General features: G+C 42.8%; 1 protein-coding gene across 1 annotated transcript in view; it reads left to right on the top strand.

The window, feature by feature from the left end:
- Positions 1–27353, top strand: part of LOC145412194 (uncharacterized) — a 146793-nt gene that overhangs the window by 80802 nt on the left and 38638 nt on the right. Inside the window, exons 8-9 of the mRNA XM_080282122.1 lie at positions 2786–3004; positions 9675–9746. Of these exons, the coding sequence (XP_080138248.1) occupies positions 2786–3004; positions 9675–9746 (291 nt within the window). The remainder of the gene's footprint in view (positions 1–2785; positions 3005–9674; positions 9747–27353) is intronic.

Raw genomic sequence — 27353 nt, 5'->3', positions numbered from 1 at the left:
TTTTCTGATGGATGGATGCCATGAGAGGGACTTGTAATATAATGTTCTGATTGAGGTGTATTGTCTTGTATGTGAAATGAGTATATAGGTGTTGATTCATCGCCTGTCTTGGAATGAATGGAGGTGGGATGTTGCTGAAGATGGTTTGCTAATGCTTGTGTGGTATTGCTCTATATGCCTACTTGTGTTGTGTAACAGTTATATAAAGAGTGATGTGCTGTTTGTTAGCACTGGCTGCCAAGAAGTATGTTGTGCCTTTCATGTCGAAATATTCTCTAACAGCGAAGACTTCAGTATAAAGTGAAAGTTAGCAATGGGAACTGAAGCATTTGTAGGAAGCCAAGTCCTATGTTGAGTCACATCTGGCTGGGTGTTTTCACCCAACAATGTTAGGCATCTACTTGTTGACTATATGGTTACCACCCAATGTAGCACGAGTTCATGGTTTCTTGGGTTTGCCAAAAGATGAACTGCAGTAGAAATACTGTAGTCAGCTATACCTATGTAAAAAAAAGATGATCACTGAAATCTGATAACTAAGGGCCAGAAGCGTTCATAAAGGTTTATTTGACAATATCCTTTGGGAAAATTCCTAGGTTATATGAGGTGCTTAACTTTATCGCAATATGAATTTCAGTTAATATGTTTTGGACAGTCCTGCTTGCATAAATGTCTTCGTTTTTTTGTTCCTTTTTAAAGAGAATGTGTGGTGTCAATAGAAAGAGAAGAATGGCGATTGTCTTTATAACAGAAATATGAATGTACTGACAAATGACCCTGCAGCAGTAACTCAAGAAATTTATTCACTTTCAGGCTTACAACAAATTTACTCTCCCAAAAGCATTACTGCAAGCATAAACACCAACAAGGAGATCTCTGAGGAAAGTTGAAATGAAGTTAGCTCAATATTTTTTCTGGTGCAAAGATTTTTTTTTTTCACTTGAGGCTCTCACATTGAGTGATTTGCAACACACGTTATTTTTATGCCTCCGCCCACCTATGCAAGAGGAATCATTAAGTGACTGGTCGTCCGTGCGTGCGTGCGTTCGAGCGTGTTTGGGTACGTGCATCTGTAACACTATTGCGGGCACGATATCTCCTGAACCCATTGATGGATTTCCACCAAACTTTTGTCAGTGATGCACTATGAGGAGATGATGTATTGATTTACGCCAGCTAGGTCAAGGGGTCAAAGGTCAAGGTCATATGGGGTCGACTTAGCTTGTTCTTGTGAGCGCAATATCATCTGAATCCCTTGATGGATGTTGACCAAACTTACCTGGTATGAAGGGACGATGAACTGAATAGGTCAACAAGGCTAAGCAATCAAAGGTCAAGATCATGAGTGTGGGCGCGATATCTCTTGAACCCCCTCGAAGGATTTTGACCAAACTTTTGTCAGTGATACAATATGAAAGGATAATGAACTGATTAGGTCAGGAAGGTCAAAGGGTCGAAGCTCAAAGTCATATGAGTGTGGACACGATATCTCCTGAACACCTGGATGGATTTCAAATAAGTTTTTGCCAATGATACAGTATGAAAGGACGACAAACTGATTAGGTCAGAAGTTCAAGGGGTCAAAGGTCAAGGTTATATAGGTTTGGGTGCGATATCTCCTGACTCTTTGGACGGATTTCGACCAAACTCTTGTCAATGATACAGAATGAAGGGGCGATGAACTGATTAAGTCTGCAAGGTCAAGGGGTTCAAGGTTAAGGTCATATGGGGTCGACTTGGCTTATCTTGAGCTTCATTTCATCCCACAAAGAAGCCTGTCATGGAGGTTGTATGGCAGGTCCGTGCGCAATGCCAGACGGAGGCATACTGAGTGATGCTTTGCACTGACAGCTCGGGGCCAGGGTTCTCGGCGTTTCATTAAGTTTTTACTCGTAATCACGGTTTGTGGTGTTCAGTAATAAAAGCAGTGACAGTGAGAGAAGATTCAGATTGTTTTTAAAAAAAATTCTGACTTTATCATAACCATAATAAAAGGTGGCATCATTTTTGTATTGGCACAGCACACCTGGGACTTTCAGCTTCTGCCATCTTTATTACTTTTTGTCTTTAAGTGTTTAGAAAAAAAATAGACATTCTGCGCTGTTGTCTGATGTGATGCTGAACTTGACAAGGGAGATAATAATAGTAAATTGTAAGTATCCAACAAAAAGGGATTTGACTCTAGAGTTATACTTCTAATGTTCTGTGATACACGTTTAGATGGATTAGACTTCAGGTGCATCGGATTTCACTACATTAAAGGATAGCTTCAAGCCGTCTTCTAATTTCAGAATTTTATAGCTTAAAATAAATGAAAAGAATAAGGCAAAAATATTATTACACATTGAAAAAATCACAGAATTTCACGATTACAAACTTTTTCTCTTGGAACTATTTCAAATCCCCATTAATCTGCCACCAGCACGCAATGTCACACTGCAGATGAACCATTCAAGCTGTGCCTAGTTGAAAATAAACGAATAAAATCTTAAATATCTCTCATATGTAATTTGTGACAAAAATATAATAGAGAAACCCTATCATAGAACTGTTCTTATATTAATGCTAAAGTTATGATTTCCATACTTTCTAAAACTAATTAATACCATTATAATTTGGGTACAACCAAAGAACGTTCGACTCCCTGTATGTAATTATTAAGTCTGTTACCATTTTCCCACAAATATATACTTTTTCACTATTATACGGTCCTTTATGTCAAAGTTACTCTGCCACCGACTCAGTTCTGGGCTTATTTGTCACTGAATGTGTCGTTTTGTGTCAGACGAACAGAGAGCAGCCATGCAGGGTGGTGTGGGCGGGGGTTGGTTTCCAACTAACGCTCTCTTGGTGGTGTGGGCGGCCTGCGTCTGCCTGTGGTGGGGGCATCTCCTGCCCCTGTATCTCCATCAGACACAGACGGGGAGGGGTGTGGGCCAGACTCGTCTCCCTTCAACCCTCAACAAGCCATATCCTCACATCTCCAGTCGCTTTCATAACTTAGGTATGCCATACAGTGTCTCAAGAATAATAAAATTGCATTCTTTCTCTACTGAACATAGCAATACATTTGCGAATCGACTACGGACACAAAAGTGTGCTCTTAGTTCAACCAAATAGGATCTCTAGGCCTCACATATTATTTCTTGCTTTTCCAGAACTAGGTATAACCACATCTGTGCTTGGGACCACCAGCGATGGTAACGCAAAGCTACGTAGAACCACAAGTGAGGGAACCACCAGTCTACAACGAAACATCCTAACACTATCAACCAGAGAAAGTCTTGTTAACAATTAATAAAATTGTCTGGGGTTAGGTGCAATTAAACGATGGTCTCTGGTCAAATCACAAAGACACCATCAACCAGGCCGTACCTCACAACTTCTATCACATTTTGGGGGTCCTGTTGATATCACTCTTCCGAACTGCTGGTTTAATTGTAATTACATGAATTATTGAATAAAAACACTTCTTTTATATTTTTCCTTGACCTATGATTCTTACTGGGACATTCTCTATAGCTCTTAAAAATATTAATTTCATAATCTGCAAACAAAACAGTACTATTCCTCGTGGGGCTGCTATAAAATACAGTAATGCATGTCCATCGTAACAGATGATGTGAAAAATCATTCGATGTTTTAGTACGTGGCCCAGCCCCAACAATATGTTATTTATTAAATGATGTCGCAGAGCATGGGACTGGAATTGGAAGTGCAACATCAACAGGTTAGTTACATATGCCTTCACTCTGACAAAGAGCCAGTACCGTGAGATGGTTTGACCCGGTGGAAAGAGTGTAGAATGAGAGATTGGCATGGAGAGTAGGCCTATATGTGAGTGTGACGGCGTGAGGCAGGAGATGGGGCAGTGTGAGGATGAGATGGAGGTATGAGCTGGAGAGGTATATGAGTGGGGGGGGGGGTGAGCTGGAGAAACGACAACCTGATTGCGGCAGGTGGAATGACATGAAGGTGACTCGTTTATTGTCATCCCCTTCCAGGATTAAGGCGTCTAGTTACAGATAGATAGATAGACAGAATGTTAGCTATTACAGGATTCTGAGAGATAACAACACTCCATCCCGGTTAAACCGCTTCAGGATCAGTTTGTGAGAGTTCCTTTTATCCCACACCACCCAAAACATTTGTCGTCTACAGTACCAATCGAATCACATACTGCCTGAAAACAGAGGGATAAAATGTTGAACAAACTCCCATATATAGTTGCCTGATGTGCGTGATCTCTACTGTATTTCCCCATCAAAAGTCCTTATTTGTAGAAAATAATTCAGAAGATCTAAATGTTCCATTCCTCACTACATGGAGAATTAGCCAATCTTATTAGCTCTAGATCTGTAGCTGACTAAATTAAGCAGCTTCAGAAACCCTGAATCATCTACATTTCAGAAAACCACATTATTCTCCAAGTGGTGCAGAGATATTCAGTGATTCAACCAGACGCATACTACAAGCACTGTTATTCCACTTATAATTCATTTTCCCCTACTACAACTGCTGCAGACGTACTTTTAGTTAGTGCAAAAGGCAGGTGCTGGAGAAGGATGCCTTCACAAGGTGGCACAGGCATAACCAGGCAGCAAGTTAAACAAACGTCCTCCAGCTTCCCCTCTGTTCTCTAAAGGAAGATTGGTGGATGGCAGTGTAAGCCAATTTCAGTCTGTAGTCCACTGCATTCACATTCATTTGAGGCAAGGGCAAGGACAACAATAGCAACAACAACAAGAAGAGCACAGGCAGAGAAAGCGCCATTAAAAGTAAATCTCCCCCTAACTCCATGGCTACACTGTATCCAGTAAGGTAGTTATTTCAAAGGAAAGTTTCATCAGACACAACAACATTTCAACTAGGCTAATAATGACTATATGTGTTACTTTCCAACACAGATTAATTTCACTATATAGAAGGACAGTAAGAGGACTTGTACCAACACCATGCAGCATTACTATATTGACACGAGATCTTACAGTATGTAAATTGCTGGCACACCAAATCACTGACTCGAAATGACACCACCCCTCGTTCCCTCCATCGTCAAACTCACCACTATTGCCTGCACAAGAGAATTTATCTTCTGATACGTCACAGTAATTGTGGGATAGTAAAATTTCGTGGCACATGTAGTTCTTTCACATGTAATGACAATGGTGAGGGCGTTTTCATCCATCCCAACGCCCACATGAGGAAGAACAGAAGAAAGACAGTTTATCGGCGACCTGGAACTAGTGCAGTTAGCTGTCATCACCTGCAAGAGCTATTGAAGCTGTGTGTGAGTGAGAGTCCACTGCGTGGACCATGAATGGGTCTACACTTCATTCGAATGTGAGACTAATGCTAAGACGGTAACACAGCTTTCATCTCTTTGTGCATGGAAACTTCAGTTGACTAATTCGGGCGTAACATAGCAACTGTCTCCAGTCTGCTATCCGAAATACAGTTATTAAAGACAAAATTTGCCGTGAATAATGGTCTGCCAATGGCAACAGAGCTCATGGTCTTCATCTCGAGACAGATGACAATGAAATGATGATGGCGAAGATCAAGATGGTCATGATCGTGATGAAACTCTACTGTAAGGCAAATTATATGACTCCCGGGAAATTTATTGAAGTGGCAGCCTTATCTAACGTAACTTAACCTCCCACTGCACGTGCGCAGTTTTCCGGTAGATCAATATATCGCAGCGCATATTTTTAGCAGAGCACTGGGAGAAACACCTGTTAGAAGCATCCTTATACATGAGATTCTGTAAACACATCTTTCCGGTAAGGTAAACACCATTATATAAGAGCAGCAAGGGGACTACCTGAAGACTAAAAGCTGACATTCCTGCTGTTTCTTGGCGTAGGAAACTGCCTAAGACCAGACCCAGTACTCAAAATATCTCATGGATTCAAAATATCTTATATCGACAATCATCCAATGAAGATCTTTGAATCTTTCTCCATATAATCACGCTTGTTCTAATGTTGTCCGCAACAAGGAGAGGGACTATAAAAGGTACCGGAGCCAACCCACCCCTGAATCACATCTTTTATACGTTTCTGCCCGGAATCGCGCAAAGTCTGTTCTTCGCTCTGCTAAAAATAATTTCATCCGTACTAAATGCTCTCAACTCTCCAACTAGAATTCTTCCCGCTCCTCCTGGCAGCTTGCCAAAGACCTTTCTAACAACTTTACCTCATCATCCTTCCCTCCTCTTTTCTACTCTGATGGCTCTGTAGCTATTTCTTCTCCTAATAAAGCAGATCTCTTCGCTCAGACTTTCTCCTCCAATTCCACCTTAGACGATTCCGGTGCTGTTCCTCCATCACTTCCCCCCTCTGACTTCCTCATGGCTGACATTAAAATTTATTCAGCTGATGTATTTTCTGCCATTGCTGGCCTCAATACTAATAAAGCATATGGGCCTGATGGGGTCCCTCCTGTTGTTCTCAAGAACTGTGCCTCTGTGCTTACACCCTGCCTAGGCAAGCTCTTTCGCCTTTGTCTATCAACTTGTACCTTTCCTTCTTGCTGGAAGTTTGCTCTCATTCAGCCAGTCCCAAAGAAGGGTGACCACTCCCAACCCTCTAACTATCGTCCAATTGCTTTAACATCCTGTATCTCAAAAGTTTTCGAGTCAATTCTCAATTGAAAAATTTTAAAGTATCTTTCCTGTCACAACCTTCTTTCTGACTGTCAGTATGGGTTCCGTCGGGGACGCTCCACTGGCGATCTTCTCACCTACTTTTCAGACTCCTGGTCATCCTCCTTTCGGGACTTTGGCGAAAGCTTTGCCATTGCACTTGACATCTCTAAGGCTTTCGATCGAGTCTGGCATAAATCTTTAATTTCTAAACTGCCCTCTTACGGTTTCTATCCTTCTATCTGTGCCTTCATCTCTAGCTTCCTTTCTGGTCGTTCTATAGCCGCTGTTGTAGACGGCCATCTTTCTTCTCCTAGATCTATCAACAGTGGTGTTCCTCAGGGCTCTGTCCTATCACCAACTCTCTTCCTTTTATTCATCAATGACCTTCTAAGCTATACATCTAACCCTATCCACTCTTATGATGATGACTCCACCCTTCACCTTTCCATTCGGTTCCCACAACGTCCATCTCAGCAGCTACTTCAACAAACAAGGGATGAGGCTATGGCACACCTAATGTCTGACTTGGCTCGTATCTCTGACTGGGGTAAAAATAATCTGATTGTTTTTAATGCATCAAAGACTGTTTTTATACCTGTCAACCCGACAAAATCTCTCACAGATATACTCACTAATGTTTTATAATATTCAGCTTAATCCTGCATCATCCTTGAACATGCTTGAGGTTTCATTTACTTGGGACTTATCTTGGAAAGATCATATTACATCTCTTTTAAAATCTGGTTCCAAGAGATTAGGTGTGCTAAGCTGACTCCGTTCCTTCTTTACGCCTGCACAATTGTTGACTCTATACAGGGGTTTTATCCGCCTCTGGGTGGAGTACAACTCTCATGTGTGGGGAGGCTCCCCACATACAGCTCTTCTCAATAGGGTGGAGTCAAAGGCTTTCGTCTCAATAACTCTCCTCCTCTTACTGACTCCCTTCAACCTCTGTCTCTTCGTCGCACTGTTGCATCTTTATATCTTTTCTATCGCTACTTCAATGGTCACTGCTCCTCTGAACAGTCTGCATGCATTCCTCCACCTCTACGACGGGCGCATAGCACCCGTCTGGCAGCAAACTCTCATCCCTTTTCTGTCCAACTCTCTAATGCAAGAGTTAACCGTTACTCCCAGTCCTTCATTTATGCAACAGGTCATCTCTGGAACTGTCTCCCTCTGTCTGCATTTCCTGCTTCCAATGATCTCCAGTCTTTCAAATGCAGTGTTTCCAGGCATCTAGAAATGATCGGATGTTGAATTTGGCTCTCTCTTGTATTTTGTTTTTCTCTTGGAAGGAACAACAATTGGTTCCTTCTTCCTCGCATTAAAAAAAAAAAAAAAAAAAAAAAGAAGACAGGCCACGCTCCAGCGATCAGATGCATTCACATCCAACTTCGCCAGCGAGAAGCGGAGGAAGTAGCCTACAAATGTAAAAAAAACAACAACAACAACAACGGAGGCTGCCTTCAACACCTTTCATCCCATGCTATTCTAATTTACTCCTCTTGTTGCACTTCAGCCAACTCATTTCCACTTCCACTTCCACTTTACTATCACTATATCCTTCATGTTTCGTTAGTGACTGATCTGCGCTGCACCACTTTGAATGAAACAGTTCTTTTCTGTAATTTTAGCAAGTTCTACTTTGAATGAAACAGTTCTTTTCTGTAATTTTAGCAAGTTCTGCTATTCAGTCAGTCATACAGACCTCCTTTCCCACCCAAAGATGAGGTGAGGTAGGGTACAGAGAGCAAAAGGAAAAGATAATGGGTACTAATAAAATTTTCCCAAAGGAATTAGCCACACTACTGTTCACTCACCATTCAAGCCTGAGGAATCCTGGGTCCATATAATATGTCAAAAATAATTCCGAGCATAGTGTCACACTCATCTATCTCACAAAGGCAATACGATGACTGTTAATTAAGTTAGAAAGGGGTGCCAAACCCTCGTCCTACACTCCTCCGCACAAAATTCATCCAGCCAGCTCAGTTGCTTGTCATGTTTCTGGCCTCTTTAGCTCCTATACCTCTGTTTATTACACACTAATTTACCATATCAATCCACCTTCTTCTAGGATTACCCCATCTCCTCCTACCTTCAAATTCGCCCAGACATAATTTTTTCATCACTCCATCCACACCCATTCTCTCCACATGACCATACCATCTAAGCACACTCTTCAACTCCCTTACTCTGCATCTTTCACAAATCACAAAATCCCCTGACGCATCCACACTCATCCTTTACTTTTCATTTTCATTCCACACCATAGTGTCACATGTAGAGTAGGGTTTAAAGCTCCTTCAAGCAAAAGGGTACTTAACAAGACAGAAAAAATCTAAAGTGTTGACGTTCTATTGCTGACCTCGATGAAGATGATTCTGTCATCTTGACGAAGAAGGATATGGTTTTTGATGCATTATTGCCAGCTGCTAGGGTGAAGATTGTAACATCCTGGGCTACAGTGCTGGATTAACAATGGGACAATTGAGGCATGTGCACTGAGACCTCAGGAAATAGTCATCACACTTTGTTCTTAACTTTCTTCTCATTTTCACCATTTGTGTTTGAACAGAGTGTTTCAATGTGAACGTGAAAATGACGTTTATCTATGTTAATTTTGTGTATAATTGCATTCCACATAGACATTTACTGTAGTAAATTACATTTGCCATGGTATCAGCCAAATTTGGAACTGCAGTTATGGAACTAAGTGTTATCTTGTCTTGCCTGGTGCTTTTCCCTCCCTAACATGAAGCCAGGTGGCTTGTAGTGCTGGGAACCAAAAGGGCGTGTGAAATAGATCACTAACGTATCTTAAATTGATTTTGGCCAGTTTCACTTGCAGTATTACCACTCATTTTTTTAATGGGCACTTAGCCTCTTTCGTCACAGGAACGCTCCCTTGCCGTGGTGAAGAAGCTTGTGCATCCGTCATCAGTGTAGCTATATTAGTCAGGTACAACCATACTAGCCAGTTTTAATAGTGATCAGTCAAAATGTGTTCTCCTTACAGTGATTGTGACTAACTGTACCAACTTGAAGCCCCTGGGACCCAGCAGCAATGGTGTATCTGACCGAGGTGACAGTAGGCCTTGTCCAAGGGGTGATAAGAATCTCTGGGGGAGGAAATCTAACCGCTTTTAGAAATAGAATCTTGGTACTTACAACGTCGAAACTCTAGTCAGTAAAACTAACAGCGGTTCTTAAAGAATTTAATGATGTACATTGAGATATCCTAGGTCTCAGCAAAATCGAAAGATCATGTGAGACATTAATATAATTGCCTGAACATAACATAATGATACAGGTGCAAAAAAGAAAAGAAGGAACATGGTGTAGATTTTCTTGTAAATAAATTCTTGATTATTAACACTAAAGAATTATTTAGTATGGAACTGAATGAAAAATAGAAGATGAAGCTAACCCAAATCTGTGCACTAGTATCAGTTTATGATGAGGGGGAAATAGAAAAAAGTTATGAAGATGTTAAAGAAGAAATGAATATGCATAATACCCAGTGTACATGTATGATGAATGACTTCAATACAAAAGTAGGCAAGAAAACGGTAAGTGAGACTGCAGTAGGGTACACTATTTTGGAACAGACATTCAATATGTAAGAGGTAGAATGCTAGTGGAATTTGCTTAAATGAACAGTCTTACAGCAATGAACACATTCCTTATAATGTCTTTCCATTCTTCAATCACCTCCCGCCATTCTTCATTCCTGCCCAAATCACATTCTTAAGCACCGCATACGTTCTTTGCACCACGAAAATCATGCATGTTATTATATTACTAAATCTTCACACGTTTCTTGATACATTTCGCCCTTTACTTTCTATTTTTTTATGTGAGGAAGAAGGAACCAAACGCCATGAGCCCGCAAAATTGTTCCTTCGAAGAGAAAAACAAAATACAAGAGAGAGCCAAATTCAAGATCTGATCATTTCGAGATGCCTGGACACACTGCGTTTGAAAGACTGGATATCATAGAAAGCAGGAAATACGGACAGAGGGAGACGGTTCCAAAGTTGACTTGTTGCATAAATGAAGGACTGGGAGTAACGGTTAACTCTTGCATTAGAGAATTGGACAGAAAAGGGATGAGAGTTTACTGCTAGACGGGTGCTACGTGCCCGTCGTAGAGGTGGAGAAATGCATGCAGACAGTTCAGAGGAGCACTGACCATTGAAGTAGCGATAGAAAAGAGATAAAGATGCAACAGTGCGGCGAAGAGACAGAGGTTGAAGGGAGTCAGTAAGAGGAGAGTTAATGAGACGAAAAGCCTTTGACTCCACCCTATTGAGAAGAGCTGTATGTGGGGAGCCTCTCCACACATGAGAGTTGTACTCCACACAGAGGCGGATAAAACCCCTGTATAGAGTCAACAATTGTGCAGGGGTAAAGAAGGAACGGAGTCGGCTTAGCACACCTAATCTTTTGGAAGCAGATTTTACAAGATATGTAATGTGATCTTTCCAAGATAAATCCCGAGTAAATGAAACCCTAAGCATGTTCATGGAATCACTTTCTTTCTTCCACGCAACCAATTATTTCTCTTATAGATTACTGCTTTCTCAACCCTACAGTCTACAAGCAGTTTTGTTGTTGTCGTTGTTGTTGTTTGGAAATGTAACTTGCAATACTTTGGTGATAGAAACTCCGCGTACAAACAGCTAGATAAGGAGTTTATTACAAGCCCACAGTAAAACAGTCTACCCGTGTCGGCTGTCTGCTAAGAAATGATGCAATAACGCCGTCTTCAGGCGTGGGAGAGCATGCTGACCTAGCAAATTTAGTGGGGGCATGTATGCATTGGGGGGGAACATATATACATCGGGGGTAGACATATTGTGGAGGGGGTACACTACTCCCCCGGGTAGCGGAGATGGTGTCTCCTGACACCAGGAGTTAAATGGTGGGTGAATATAGTAGTAAGGCAGGACCGGGGAGGTTCGTACAAGGGATAAGTATGATACAGGGGCATTAGGGGAGACATGGCCATGTTGAGGGGAGGGAAGTAGAAGGATATATACATATAAGATATACAAAGAATCCAGTAAGGGTCGAAGGTATATATAAACATAATGGGAATTACACAATAATAGTTTGATACATGATAAACAAGGAGTAGATATGAGAGTTCTAGTGTTGTTCTTCCTTCATTTTTTTTTTTTTTGTGTGGATTTTCTGTAGGATACACTGTCACTGAGTAATGCATGAAAGAAATACCATCATTTTCTAGTAGGCAGAGTGCTGTTCACAGTTTGGGTAATTGTTAGATGGCAGTGGTAGTCACGGAATGCGAGGGCACTGAGTACGGGGAGTTTCTACGTCGTGTGTAGGGCGTACTATGCCTGTAGCGACTCTGATTTCCTGGAGTCGACGTTCCATTTTGCTGACACAACAATGCACTGCACAGATGATGAGTAGAAAACCTATGAAAGCGATAACCACAGGGGGAAACACAACTGTTGGATGAACCCATGAACGGCTGAAGGCCAGAGGAAACTGATCCATAATGAAATCACTGTCATTGAGGAAGGTGAGCATGCACAAGTGAGGGGAGGTGATGGTAATGTTGGCAGATGGTAGGGTTGAAGGCATGTCGATTGGTTGAAAGATGTCATAGGAGTGTTTACGAACAGCTTGGTGATAGCGAGTGGCGTAAGTGATGACGGACTCTGATTTGACGGTACAATAGTCAGGTGCTTTGTAGAGACCACTAGCGGGGACGGAGCGAAAGGAAGAACAAGGACACATGATTGTGACAGAGATGGGAACAGCAAAGAAGAAATACTGGACATGGTTGAGGTGAGCATGGTGGACCGGGAGGTCAGGAGCTGGGACAAAAGAACAGGCCGAGTAGATGGAATGGTTGCGAACTAAAGCAGACTCACAGGGTGTAGTACTGCTAGGGAAGATAGCCAAAAGGTGGGCAGCACAGAGACGAGAGGTCGGAGTAAGGGAGGAACATTGCTGGAGGTCTGTGGAAGAAAGGAAGGCAACGGAAAGATGATCATGGGAGAGGAGGAAATAGTCTGAAGGAACAGATAAAGGTTATGGCAGAACGGAGAGGAATATGGACGACGACGTATGTAGTGAGAAGAATGGCTTCGAGAACAGGATAATAATATTCAAGGGAGGAGTAAGGGAGGACTGGGGAGAGACCGAAGGTGGAGTGAGCCCATTCCAGGACAGAACGGAGAGCTGAGACAGGTACTAAGTCGGCAGTGACACGTCCAGTGATAGCATCAACCAGGATACGAACCAAGGTAGAGACTTGAGACAGGAGAGAGTCAACGGCCAGTTGGAGATTATCCATGTTGAGATTGAGGTAGAAGAACTGAGAGATAACGTTGAGATCTGACAGGTGGCGTTGTAAGATATCGGTGAAAGTGTTTAGAGTGGACGTGACTTCATTGAGTTGGGTCGTGAGCTTCTGTAACATAGTGTGTTGGATTTTAAGGACTCGGCGTTGTGATTCTAGGGCTGAAGCTAAATGAGTGAGATCAGATTTGAAGCCAGAAATGTCACGGGCTGTAGCAACGCCAAACAAGCGACTCAAAATCTCACCGCCGAAGTCGAAGAGACCTCGTTTCACACGAGAACGACCCACGGGTGTCTGAATGGAAAATGTGTCATTGAGCTCAGTGAATCTGTTACTTATGTATTGCAATTGCCAGGAGAGTGGGAGGAAAAGGTTATAGAGATACTCATTCGGGTTGTGTGTCCCCATGAGGGCCGTGAGATGGTTCCTGATTCCGTGGAGCTGGTGCGCGTAGGCAGGTAGGGCAATGGCTACGTCGGCCAGGGGCGCAAGATCGTAGCGCAAAGAGGCGATGTCGTCGATAAGCATTACCTCGCCTCCCGAGCCGACCAAGGCCCCGGGACGTACTCCACCATCTTTCTGACCTGACCCAGACCCCAGGAGGGTCAGCACTGCCAGCAGGGAGATCGCTAACATCGTACCTAGAAAATCAGGGTAGAGTTAATGGGGGAGGTCGTGAAGAGGTTGATGGGCAGAGCGCAGTTTGGACCGATATTGATTGATTGATGAATGAGCATGTGGAGATGGAGAGGAAGGAGACTGAGGGATAGGTGGAGACAAAGTAGACTGAGGGATGGGAGGAGGGGAAGAGGGGGCAGGAGGTTGTGTAAGTAACTCTTCCAACACGAGGCCACGGGGTGCTCGCTTTAAGTCATCGACGTGGACCCATCTGGTGTCCCTAGTGGACAGGTCCTGGAGGTGAAATTTGTTGCCTTGTTGAGTGAGGACGCGGTGGGGCCCTGTAAATTTGTCATCCAACTTAGAGGAACGCGTATGGGAATGAGCAAAGACAAGATCGCCTACATTGATAGTGATAGGAGAGGCGGACTTATGTTGGTGCTGCAGCATGTCCTCCTGAGAGGAAGCCAAAGTGGATTGGACATACTGGTGGATTGTCTGGAAGTTGGCCAATTTTAGTTTAACATAATCATCCATGTTGTAGATGGGTTCTGGCTTTGAGGATAAGAGAGAGTATGGGAGGTCCTTGTCAAAACCAAAGAGGACGAAGAAGGGAGATTCAGCAATGGATGCATTGATGGAGCTATTGATGGAAGATGCCACTTGGGGAATCCAGTCATCCCAGGACGAACTATGGGAGCCTAGATGTCTGAGGCACTCTAAGATTTTATGGTTGTGGCGTTCTACAAGGCCATTGGAAGCCGGATGGTTAGGCACGACATTGCACTTACTGATCTGAAAGTGGCGACAGATCTCATCGAGAAGGCTATTGTTGAACTCTGTACCGTTGTCAGTAAGAATGGTATGAGGGGTACTGAATGGGCAAATTACTTGATCTACAAAGGCACGTGCAACGCTCTTCGCGGTCTTGTCGGAGAGGGGAACGAGGACACAGTAGCGGGAGAAGTGGTCGACCGCTACGAACAAGTACTCAGCGCCAGATTCTGTGAGAGGTAGTTTTAAGAGATCGATTGAGACAGTTTCCCATGGTTGTGACGGGATTGGGTATTGTAAGAGAGGTGCTGGTAAGCCGATTGGTGGCAGGAGAGGCAAGAGTCACAGTGGGCATTGATATCGCGGCGCATGGTTGGCCAATAGTAATTGAGACGTGCTTGGCGCAAGCATTGGTCTTTACCTGGATGGGAAGCTTGAGGAGTATTATGAACAATATGAAGAACCTTTGGTATCAGGGCAGTGGGGACAACAAGTTGGCGTACTTCGCGATTGGGCATATCTTTGCCTGTTAGCAGTGTTTTCCTGTACAAGAGATCATCATCTAGCATGAACTCATCTAGTGATACTGGCAGAGTTGGTAAGGTCGAGGCATCGCCAGATTCTAGGAAATAAATGACTTTGGACCACATGGGGTCTTGGCGTTGAAAGTTTCGAACAACTTCTGATGTTAGTGTAGTATTTTCAGTTACTTCAGGCTGCAGTGATGTTATAGCTGCTGCTACGTGACGTGAGAGTGCGTCTGCGACTACATTCAACTTGCCTGGTACATATTGAAAAGTGGGATTAAAGTCCTGGATGATGACAGACCATCTAGCTAACCTACCTGTTAGGTTGCGATTCTTGAACAAATCACATAGTGGAAGGTGGTCTGTTTGGATATGCACTGGATAACCATAGACTATATCTCTGAAATGTTTAAAGGACCAGATTACCGCTAGGGCTTCGAGATCTGTGACACTGTAGTTATGTTCAGCGGTTGTAAGGGTGCGACTAGCATACGCTATTACGCGCTTCCTTGATGCTTCATCAAGTTGCATCAAAACGGCACCAAGTCCAGTGCCTGAGGCGTCTGTGCAGAGAAGGAAGGGTGTGGTATAATCAGGGAACGCTAGAACAGGGGCATTTACAAGAGCTGTCTTTAGCTTTTGGAAAGCCTGTGACTGGTCGTTAGTCCAAACAGAGGGCACATTCTGCTTGAGTAAGTGGGTCAGAGGAGCGGCGATCTTCGTGTAATCCCGGATAAAGCGACGATAATAGCCACTGAGGCCCAGGAAACTTCGTACAGCGTCGGTAGTGGTAGGTTCTGGGAAGTTAATGATCGCCTTAGTTTTATCCTCATTAGTATGAATGCCTTGTGCATCTACGACATGGCCTAGGAATTTGATTTTCTTTCGCATGAAGTCACATTTACTGAGATTGATTTTCAGGCCTGCGAGCTGGAGGCGTTCAAAGACTTGCTGGAGTTTGGTAAAATGATCAGGGATGGATTTACTCACAACAATGATATCATCTAGGTAAGCAAAAAGAGAGTGTCCCATCATACCGCTGAAGACTGAATGGATAAGTCGCATGAACACGGAAGGAGCATTTCTCAGACCAAAAGGGAGTCTCTTAAACTGAAAATGTCCGGAAGGGGTGCTAAAGGCTGTGACTGGGCGAGAGGACTCTTCCATTTCGACCTGCCAGTACCCGCTAAGGAGGTCTAAAGATGAAAAGACTACGTTATTGTCACCAAGGGATTCTAGCAAATCAGTGAGGACAGGTAACGGGAAACGGTCTGGAACGGTGACAGAATTGACCTTACGATAGTCGACTACTGGTCTAAAGTTGCCGTCCTTCTTTGGTACTAAGAAAAGTGGGCTATTCCATGGGCTGACGGAGGGTTCAATAATGTCCTGGTCTAACATGTTCTGTACCATTTGATCTGTTTGCTTTCTCTGGCTGTGAGGCAATCGATACGCTGGTATGTAAATCGGCTGAGTTCCTGGGAGTAGTTCAATCGTATGTTTGACAAGGTCTGTTCTACCCATCGGTTCACCGGGTAAGGCAACCACGCTTCTGTACGAGGTCAGAAGGTCGAGGAGTTGAGGCGTATGTTCTGGGAAATCTGTGCAAGTGAGATGTGAGAGCATATCGGGTGAATGCGTCGGCGCAGATCCCGTAGAGTTAATAGTACATACACCGATTGGTGTATCATCAGTCTGAATAGTAGGAATTGAGGAATCCTGGCACACCTTTACGGCCGCTGGGTATACTATGAAGTCTCCAATCTTTACACCACTTTTAAGTTTTAGTGGAGCATTTGTGACATTGAGCAAGTACAGGTAGCATAAACTGTCCTCTAAGACTGTACACCACACTGACTCATAAGTCAAGCCATTCACACAACACGTCTCAGGTAGGGTTAGTACATCCACTCCTTCTTTCGCACCGGCAACACAAACAGAGACTTTGGTGAACTCATGCGGTAACAAAATTGTGCACGTATTCGTTACTGCACGTTTCGTCTCTGCGTGTTGGAGAAGATCATTCAGACTGTGTGAGGTAGGTAACTGAAACATGTCTGAGTCAGCGATAGTGTTGTCGGGAGAGGATGTAAGAGCCATGTTTGAGGGCTGAGATGATGTATCAGGAGACATTGAGGAATTTATGTCCTTGCTCGCAGTCAGTAAAGGAATGATCTCTGTATTCTCAGATGAAGATAGTGGTGGTTTGGGCTGGGTTGGACTTTTTGGTAGTGATAGGGACAGAGGTAATTGAAGGACTGATTTGATCATAAGAACAGGACGGGGACATTCCATAGTGTAAACCGGGAATCCAGAAATGTCTATACTACCACAAGCAGGTAATAATGCAATGGAATGTTGTGCCATGGTGGAGAAACCAATAAGGACATCTGCGGGATACTGCAAGTCATTAGTGACATGAAATTCAATGAGGATAGGGGGCAAAGCTCTGTGGAGTTTGACTTCAAGGGTGACTCTTTCCTTAACCTTAAACTCTGAGCCGTTAACACCACATAGGCGAATGTCTGGTGGTTCTAGGAAACTGACGTGGCTGTGATGGCGATGAATAATTTGTAAGGAATTTTCGGAGATGAGATTTACTATAGATCCTGTGTCCAAGAAGAATGACGTTGGTATGTCATGACTGCTTCCGAGAATGACTAAACCCGAGGATGTTATGGGACCTACATGGCGGATGGGGAGATGGGTTTCTGGTTCTACGTGATATTGGTCCAATACGGGAGCGGCGCTTCCCCCGACTGTGGGCGGTTGAGGTAACGACATTCCTCAGTGGTGTGAGTCGTGCTTGATTTGTGGTATTTGCAGTGTGGACGACGTGAGCGGGAAGGCGTACGCTGTCTGGTTTGGGAGTGAGGACGTCTGTATGTACGGTCGCAACTGGATGCTCGATGTCCAGGATGACCACAGTACTAGCAAAGAATCGAAGATTGTCTGTTCCGTCGGGCGCTAGATTGATCACGGCCTGCGGTAGGAGAGCGATGTGTGGCAGGTCTGCCGCGTGTGGTGGGACGGGAGCGAGATTGGTTTGGGGTAGTGGAGGTGTGACAGACTGAGGAGGCCAAGGATTGGGTGGTGCCCTGATGCGTGTAGTTCGAACCTGTTCTTTCATGAATGGCTTTAGTGACCTGAATAACTTTATCTCCTGGATTGAAACCGATTTCCAAGGCTAGCTCTCGCTGTTTAGGAGTAAGCCAGTGAAGGAATCTCAGGTAACCAATTAAGTCAGCAAAGTTGGTGAGTGAAAGCATTGGAACGCCATTCTTGTCTTCTAACCATTTCGTGCCTACCAGTAATTGGAGCATCTTGCTACTAGTTGCTTTCATGGCGGCGGCAGCTTCGCGGAGCTTGGCATATTGCGCTGGGACGCGCAAGTCCTCATCTAGTTGGTTTAGGAGATTAATGAATCCCATGAGAGACGCGGTATTTGAATGCTGGCAACAAAGGCTGATGAGTTCCGTACGAAAATCAGCAAAGGTACGAATGCTATCGAAATGTCCTGCACGGATCGCAGATCCGATGTCTGATTTACCGTGATGCAAGCGACCAAGGAGGTAAGCTACTTTGAGCGATTCCTCGGTAATTTGTCTATTATTTATTTCGGTTTCGACTTCTCTGAGGAAATCATAGACAGACCAAGTTGGGTCCTGGCCGGTAAATTTGGGACGATTGGCATCGTCGAGATAGATAGACTGTGGAGGGGTGGCCATGGCTGGAAGTGCAGAAGTGGCGGCAGGAGAGGTGTGGGAGAGAAAGAAGGTAGTGGCAGTTAAGGGCGAGCAAGACGGGGTATGAAGGGAGGCAGGAGAGGGAACGACAGGGGAAGGAGTAGAGGAAGAAGAAGGGAGTGTAGAGGCAGGAGTAGAGGAGGAGGTATCTGGATTTACGAGGGTAGGACGGGTAGTAAGTGAGTCTGCGGGAAGTGAAACGGGAGTCTCAGGTGCAGGGCAGTGGTACTCTTTGCCACTTCGTAAATGAGTGATTGTGTTAGAGTCGGCAGACGGGGTATGAGCAGGTGATGTTTCCGGGTCGAGAGGGCTGGTGGTAAGCGGTTGACGTGGAAAGTATGACATTTAATACGGCAATGGAAGATGAAAAGATGAAGATGGATACGTAGGTGGAAATGTATAAATAACAATGAGAGAATGGAATACACTAGGTGTGAAAATATGAATGAAGGTGCGGGGATGAATGGTTTAAATAAAATGCGAAGGATGAGATGGATAATAAATAACGTAGGTGAAGATGAAAACGGGGTAATGGAAATGAGATGGAATATTTACAATAACCAATCTGTAGAGAAAATCGAGGATAATCTCTAGAGAAAGGAAAGACATACTATAGTTACACAGTAGAAACGGGAGTGTCGAGATGTATGACGTGCAGGGTGGCTGGGCGTAGCTGGGCTGGGGCGGGGCGGGGCGGCGGTGGAGAGACAGCTGGGCGGAGAGGAGAAGAGACGCCGCGATGAATCACCGGCAGGGAGTGGCGGTCTTAGGAGGCTCCGTAATGCAGACCAGATGCGGGCGACGGCGGAGGCTGGTGGTGGGTGGTGAGGCAGATGTCGGCGCAAGGCAGGTGTAGAGCTGGTAAGTTGCAAATGCAGAGAATGTTGGTGGGCAGGCAGCGGGCAGACAGGGAGAAGTGGCACCGTGGGGGCAGGAGCTATGATGAGTCCGGAACAGGTGCTGGGAACAGGTGCAACAGGTGCGTAGGTCGGCGATGGCGACACATGCGGTCAGGAACAATGCGTATGGATGCGGTTGTTTGAAAGGTGAGCACTGGTGAGAAAAATGGTACACTCGAAAAGCACAGGCAAGGTATAGAGGCACGGAGGAGGGGCGAGGCTGGCAGATGCGAGGCGTCGTGTAACTTGTTGTATCACTAAAAATCCAAGGAGGCGGTCAGAATGTGATGGTTCGAAACACCGCTGCTACCAAATGTAACTTGCAATACTTTGGTGATAGAAACTCCGCGTACAAACAGCTAGATAAGGAGTTTATTACAAGCTCACAGTAAAACAGTCTACCCGTGTCGGCTGTCTGCTAAGAACTGATGCAATAACGCCGTCTTCAGGCGTGGGAGAGCATGCTGACCTAGCAAATTTAGTGGGGGCATGTATGCATTGGGGGGGAACATATATACATCGGGGGTAGACATATTGTGGAGGGGGTACAGAAACACCCTGTCAAACACTACAAACAGCTTATCTATTTCAATAAAATTCTACTTCTTTACACATCATAAATCTTCCAAGTTCGTTGTCATCAGCTTTTGTACCCTAACTCCTATACCATTTTTGCTTCAGTTTTATTTGCCTTTTTTTTTTTTTTTTTTTTTTTTTCCAGCTTTTCACAGCTTCATGCAGCATACTGGTTATGATACTCTCAAACATTAAATACATATTGTTTAATCAAGCATTCTTCTGGGATTCGAGTGCCAATCTGATGATATTGGACTGTGGTGTTTTCTATAAACTACGTGCAGTGAACGATTATATAAAAAAAAGATAATACTGATTAGATGTCTTTATTGATTTTTTATTTTTAATTATAAATTTTTAAGGTGCCCTTGTCAGAGCTGGTAGACAGTTTAGGTAACCTTGGAGACTTTCCTCGTGCATTCAGTAATTTCCTCTCTTTTTCTGCCTCACTCCCCACCTTTTCCTCCCTTACCAGCATACCACAAAAGTAGTTGGCTAGAGTTCCCATGGTAGAGTGGTACTGTGCCGAGAAAGATGTCCTCCAAAGTTTCCAAATTAAATTGAGCAAATGAGCAGAGCAATCGCTTCGTATTACCAGGTCGAATGAACTGCCGTACCTTTACTGCATCTCTCTGCTTCACTCTAAGCTTGCCTTCCCTAAATGTTACAATGGTAATGTAGAAGTTCAGGTAGGGGATTTAACTTCTAAACTTTAGTGCTAATTATACTGTTATTTACGGAGGTTCTTCAAACTGTTGTGTCTGAATATATCCCTTCCCGAATGTCTATTTCACTATTTCGTGCTTTAGCTAATCGCTTTTCTTTTCCATCTGGAACATTATTTGTTCTTGGCAAGAGTCCTAGGGAAAATATATTGCTGTGGGAAGAAACCCTTCAATGGTCAGTGCTCCTCTGAACTGTCCGCATGCATTCCTCCACCTCTACGATGGGTGCGTAGCATCCGTCTAGCAGCAAACTCTCATCCCTTTTCTGTCCAATTCTCTAATGCAAGAGTTAACCGTTACTCCCAGTCCTTCATTTATGCAACATGTCAGCTCTGGAACTGTCTCCCTCTGTCTGTATTTCCTGCTTCCTATGATCTCCAGTCTTTCAAACCCAGTGTGTCCAGGCATCTCGAAATTATCGGATCTTGAATTTGGCTCTTTCTTGTATTTTGTTTTTCTCTTGGAAGGAACAATAATAGCCCACGGCCTTTAGTTTCTTCTTCCTCGCATAAAAAAAGCGATCATTGTTAAAAAGAAGATAGTCAAGAAAAAAATATGTGTAAAAGAATATCAGAATAAGTGGCGCGATGAGGTGAGTTAAGACGAAACGACAGTTAGAGGGGAAGTAGGTGAGGAGAGACTCAAAGATACTTGGGGGATGGAAAGTGTTTTTAGTGGTAGTGAAGAAAGATTGGGGCTACACTGATGAGGAAGGACAGGAAATTTTGGTACTGGTTGTGAAATAAGAGATTACACTGGTTTAGGAAGGATGTGAATGTGTTGGCAGTGGTAATACAGTAAGAGGGATGATGCTGTTGAGAAGGAAAATGAAAGTGTTGGTAGTAATGGTAAGGTATGAGGGGCTACACTGGTAAGGGATGGAAGGCCTCATGTAATGCAGGGAATGAGGTCGTGGGGCGTGTGAAGTGTGGTAGTAGCTGGTAAAGTAGGGCAGTGGGTGGGACTTTATCATGGGGAAAGTGGTGTGGGAAGGGGCTAATAGTTGCAGAGTTATTTACTTAATGTATATTTTTGTTTACAGGTTCTTTTCTTCTCGTTCTTCGTCATCAGTCTTCCCAGATAAGGATGAGGTGGTCTGGCATCGTAAAATCTTATATAATATTAAGTACAGTAGATACAAATTTTCTTCTAAAAAGATTGTTATGGTTGAACAAATGCTCCATTGTATCAGGCACATGAGTTTTAGAGAATCGCTAGCACGAGTAGTCATCACTATCCGAGAAAAACCCGATGATCTTGTATATAAGCATTGTCTGGGACGTAGGATGACCACGTCCCTGTGGGAGAAGGGCATGACGTTCCATTTAACCTACTGAGCCTATGTTTTTGCTTGGATCCATTTTCTCAGGGACCTATTCCTGCAAAGGAACTCTTTCCCCACTCCACACCCAACCACTAACCCTTCCCACCCACCCCACAAACCCTACCCCCCCCCAATCCGTCCACCCATCCGTTCTGTTGTGGCTAATAATATTATGGTTGCAGAAGTAAGGAACCCTTTGTTAATTGGCTACCACGTTTTCCACCATGTGGACTTGATTATTTCTAATAAGTCATACTCATGGCCCTTCTGGAGCAAGGATCCTTTTTAGCAAATGTAATGTAAACCTCTAAATACGTCGTAAAACGTCACACCTATTAGAGCTGTTAAGAACGTTCCATATACATGCCCCTCGATTTCCACAGAGGACAGGAAGACAGGCAAACAGGCAGACATACAGACGTTCCCTTTATCTATCTATCTATCTATATCTATCTATCTGTCTATCTATCTATCTATACAGTATACTGTACATAGTTTAATAAAGTATTCTTGTGGGGAAATATATGTATAATATGTATGCAGACTGATTCCTTTTATTAGAAAACCGACAGCATGCACACACACAGGAGACATGAAGTATAAATGTATATTGTAAATCAAAATCAAAATTATTTTGAAATGCATTTCTCTAGTTTCCTAGATCATCAGTTAAAAGAACAGTGGCTCAAGAAGAGATGTGCTTCCTATAAGTGATTGGTAGCCACTGGTATTTGGTATGAATTGTCCACTGGTGTCAGTTTCATTTCGAGGTGTGTGAAGCTTCAGTTGCCTCGCTCTCGTAATTCGAAAAAGGTTCGTTTATTTAAAGCTGTAATTGGGTCGGTGTTTCATAGATCTCTATTCAGTAATGATTTAAATTTATTTGTGAAACATTATCCCCTTTACTTTCTTAATGTAGGATCATCCTTTTTTACTTTATAGAAGGGCATAATATTGAACCTTGGAGAACAATTTTTGCACACACACACACACACACACACACACACACACACACACACACACACACACACACACACACACACTGGATTTGGGTATCAATATAAGTACAGCAGAGCCGGGGAAAACTTTTAAACATGAAAAATCAGTTCATCCCATAATGAATGGATCTTTTTTTGGGCTTTTTGTGCTACTTTCTCTGCAAAAGAACAATGTTTTGCAGGTCCAGTCTTTGGTTCTTTCTTATGTTTTTTATTTATTTATTTTATTTTTTTTTTTCTGAAACAAGGTGATGCCTGACAGACAAATATGTACAGAAACCTATTGGACAGTTAATAATGTGACCAATGGACTGTAACAAATGGTAAAAATTTATCGTGGTGTAAATTTTCTTAAAAGAAAAATATTATAGTGTACCTTGTGATGTTACTGCCAGGGGAGGGGGGGGGGCGCAAAAATGTCCACAGGTTGGGTTCTCTGATTTCCATTTCAGATTACTAAACCGAGTCGCAGAAATGATAATATGGTGCGTGGAATCTGCGGAAAATTGTAGAATAGGAAAGAGAATATGGCACGATTTATATGATGCACGTGCTGTATATTGTTCTATCTATCTACCTATAGCTAGAAGCCATAATCCCGTTAGGGGTGGCCATTTGACGACGAGTTAGTTGTTTTACGAGAAGGGGCACTAACCCTCCACCAGCTCACTTGCTGACAGGTAGGGAAGACGTATGGATTGGCTACATGTTTACCACCCAGAGTTGTAAGTGATTTCCTGGCTTACAGAAAACTATTTGGCTTGACACTCGATGTGAAACCACCTGGAAAGGAAAGAAGAGTAATAAAAAGTGACAGGAAAGATGGAAGAAATAGGAAGAAAGGAGGGCAAGCACAGACAAAAAATTATAAAGATGAAAAAAGAAGTAGGCAGCACTACATCAAGTGAGTGGATGTTGGATGGTTTTTATGGATGGCTAATATAAAAGAGCCCCATTGTATTACGCTTGCATTGGAAAAAAAAGACACACACACACACACACACACACACACACACACACACACACACACACACACACACACACACACACACACACACACACACAGAAAGGAAAAGTCAGCATTACGCAAGTAAAGGAATGTGTGGATGAAAATTTAAATACAGTGATCAGCATAGTAAGGGTGTATGTGGAAGGTGCACGAGGGGAAAGCGAGATTATAGAAGGAAGCACTTTCATTTGACCAGTTTGCTCCTTCTCACTCAATTCAGCTCTTGATGACTGCGATGATTGTTCATGTGTTAGTTAGAAAACAAAAATGATGAACAAAACTAAAATCTACTTTTTCATGAATCAGCTAAAACTAGTCGAAGTATGATTATTGGTACTGGTTGGATTATTCATGTACACTGGCTAGTTAAAAGGAGCGCAAGCAATTAAAATCGGTTTATGAAACGCTCCCCAACCATAGAGGCGAAGAGACTAGCTCAATTACTGCCAAAACTAAGTAGTTACTATACCAAGTAGGCTACAAATATAATTGCGATACATGTGGTCAACTGGGACTTTGCTAAAATGAAGCACAATCTAAGTTTTTTCTCTAGCAAAACCACAGGTCACTATCTGGTTTTGCTAGAATAAAACCTTAGATTATAAAAATCCTTCGGAAACTACAGTAAAGCACCACACTTAACTTCGGTAGAGTGAGGCACCTTGTATGTGTCGCATCTCGTGTGCTTGGCTTTAAATCCATAGGGAGCTAAAACTTTCCTAGAGTAAGGCACGTTGCGTGGGAAAATCTTTAGGGTTGAACTGACTGACCGGGCCGCTCGTTCTCTATTTCTAGTTATTTGGTAGCCGTTGCCACAGCGTCCTGTGTCAAGGCGAGTCAAGATGTTGTTCAGATCCTTTTCTAACATAAGATGCTCGCGCATGGTAAAATAGAATGAAAAGAGCTGAACCACGTACTGTACATCGTGACTCTCCCCAAAATAAATTGCTGAGTTAACAGCAACTTATTTTCTCCTTCAAAACACACACACACACACACACACACACACACACACACACACACACACACACACACACACACACACACAGACACACACACACACACACACACACACACACACAGACACACACACACACACACACACACACACACACACACACAGAGGCAGCCAAAGGAGGCAGACGTGCGACATCGGCGCTCAGTACCGAACCAACACGGCCAGTGGCATTACCTGAATTAGTATCTTTGTACGAGTCAAGCTCTGTACCAGGTTAGACTAAATGATTTTTCATTATTAAAAGAAAAAAAAATAATAAGAAGGTTAAACAAGACTTGTTCAAACAGAAAAGAGAACCAAGACGAAAAAATTAGCTCAGTCAGCTGAGGTTTGTTTACAGCAGCACGGGGAATGTAAGTATATATTCTAACTTTTAGTATTGCAAAATGGATACATACTTTAGTAATGGAAATTTGGAAAAGAAAAGGGATAAAGGTAGAAAGCAAAATGATGATTTCTACCAAGAACTGGTTGAAGTGGAGACTCACAACAGACTGGTTGAACGTGTACACAAACTAGAAATGGCTTTCAAAAATGAAATTAATGAAATAAAGAAGCAGATGCACTTGCAAAAGGAAGAAATAGAAAAACTAGGAAGGGAGGCCAACAAGAAAGACACAACCATCAGTGAACTAACAGTGGAATTGAGTACACTTAGAAAGAAAATGAGTGAAATGGCAAGTACAGCAGTCAATCACGAGAGTGTTATGGAAGAGTTAAAAAATGACACAGAGGCAATTAGGCAAGTAAGCAGTCTGATAGACCAAAGCAGTGATATTGAGGAGAAGATAACACAGGTGAATGAAGCTGTGCAAAGCTACAAAAATGATGTGGAAACCACGTATGCTGAAATGGTGAAAGTAAAGAAAGACTTAGAAACAAGGTTGGAGGAAAAAAGCATTAAACAAGAAGTGAAAAGAATAATCCAAAACAATCCTAAGTTAGTCAGAGATTCAGTAGATATAAACAAATCTATAGTAATCACTGGTATAGAAGAGGAAGAAGTAAAAAACAAGATCACAAGAGACAAAAAGGAGATGGCAAATGTAATGTGCTTACTGAAAGAAGTATCAGAGGAAATCTGTAGTAAAGATATAGAGGAACACAAAAGGTTAGGGAAATACGAGAAAAGCAGGACAAGACCTCTAAAGGTGACTTTCCAGAGTGTAAACACTGTGGAGGAGATACTAAAAAATGCAAAGAATCTTATGGAAAAAGAGGAGTTCAAGAATGTATGGATAAAAAGATGCCTAACACAAGAGGAACTAGAATTACTGAAAGAGAAAAGGGAGGAAGCAAAAACAAAAAATCAGGGAAGATCAGAAGAGGAGAAGAAGAAATTTTTTTACAAAGTAATAGGATTGCAGGTACGAAAGTGGTACACAAACAGGATGGAATAAAAAGGAGGAAGATAGTAAAACCATGTCATGACAAGTATATAAACAAGATGATAAAGTTGATGCACTCAAATGTGGATGGAATGGTATCTAAATTACTAGAGATGAATGATTATGTCAGAGAAAATGAACCACAAATAATATGCCTAACTGAAACAAAATTAACACCAAGGATATCCAATGACATACTAAACTTAGAGGAATACAATATATGGAGAAGAGACAGAAATTTAAAAAAAAAGGAGGAGGAATTATAATATTAACTAAGAAAAATCTAAAAGTCAATGAAATAAACCTAGATATACCATCACAAGTAGAATTGATTGCATAGAGATCAACACATCTGAAGGGAAAGTAATTGTAGCCAATTTGTACATGCCACCCAGATCAAACACATGGGAAAGAGACGAATATGAGGACCTGGCAGAGAGTACAATTCAGAGTTTAAGATCATTACTACATATAATGGAAGAGAAATCGGAAAGAATTATACTAACTGGAGATTTTAATACAAATATAAATTGGAATACTCTAGATATAATTAGCCAAGAAAGTTGTTGGGACCAAAACCTCCTGGATCTCGTGCAAGAGTTTTTCCTAACGCAGCATGTGAGGGAAACCACCAGAAAAAGAGGACTCGATGTACCTTCAGTGCTAGATCTAATATTTACTAGACAAGAAAATGATATTGGCAAATTAATATATCACCCTCCACTCGGCAAAAGCGAGCATGCAGTACTAAATTAC

This window comes from Coenobita brevimanus, chromosome 92 (genome assembly GCF_032717465.1).
Source record: "Coenobita brevimanus isolate Jiangsu-jjx chromosome 92, ASM3271746v2, whole genome shotgun sequence".
In the NCBI taxonomy this organism is placed as follows: Eukaryota; Metazoa; Arthropoda; class Malacostraca; order Decapoda; family Coenobitidae; genus Coenobita; species Coenobita brevimanus.
Note: the sequence above shows the minus strand (reverse complement) of the source record. Positions and strands in the feature narration are given on the sequence as shown.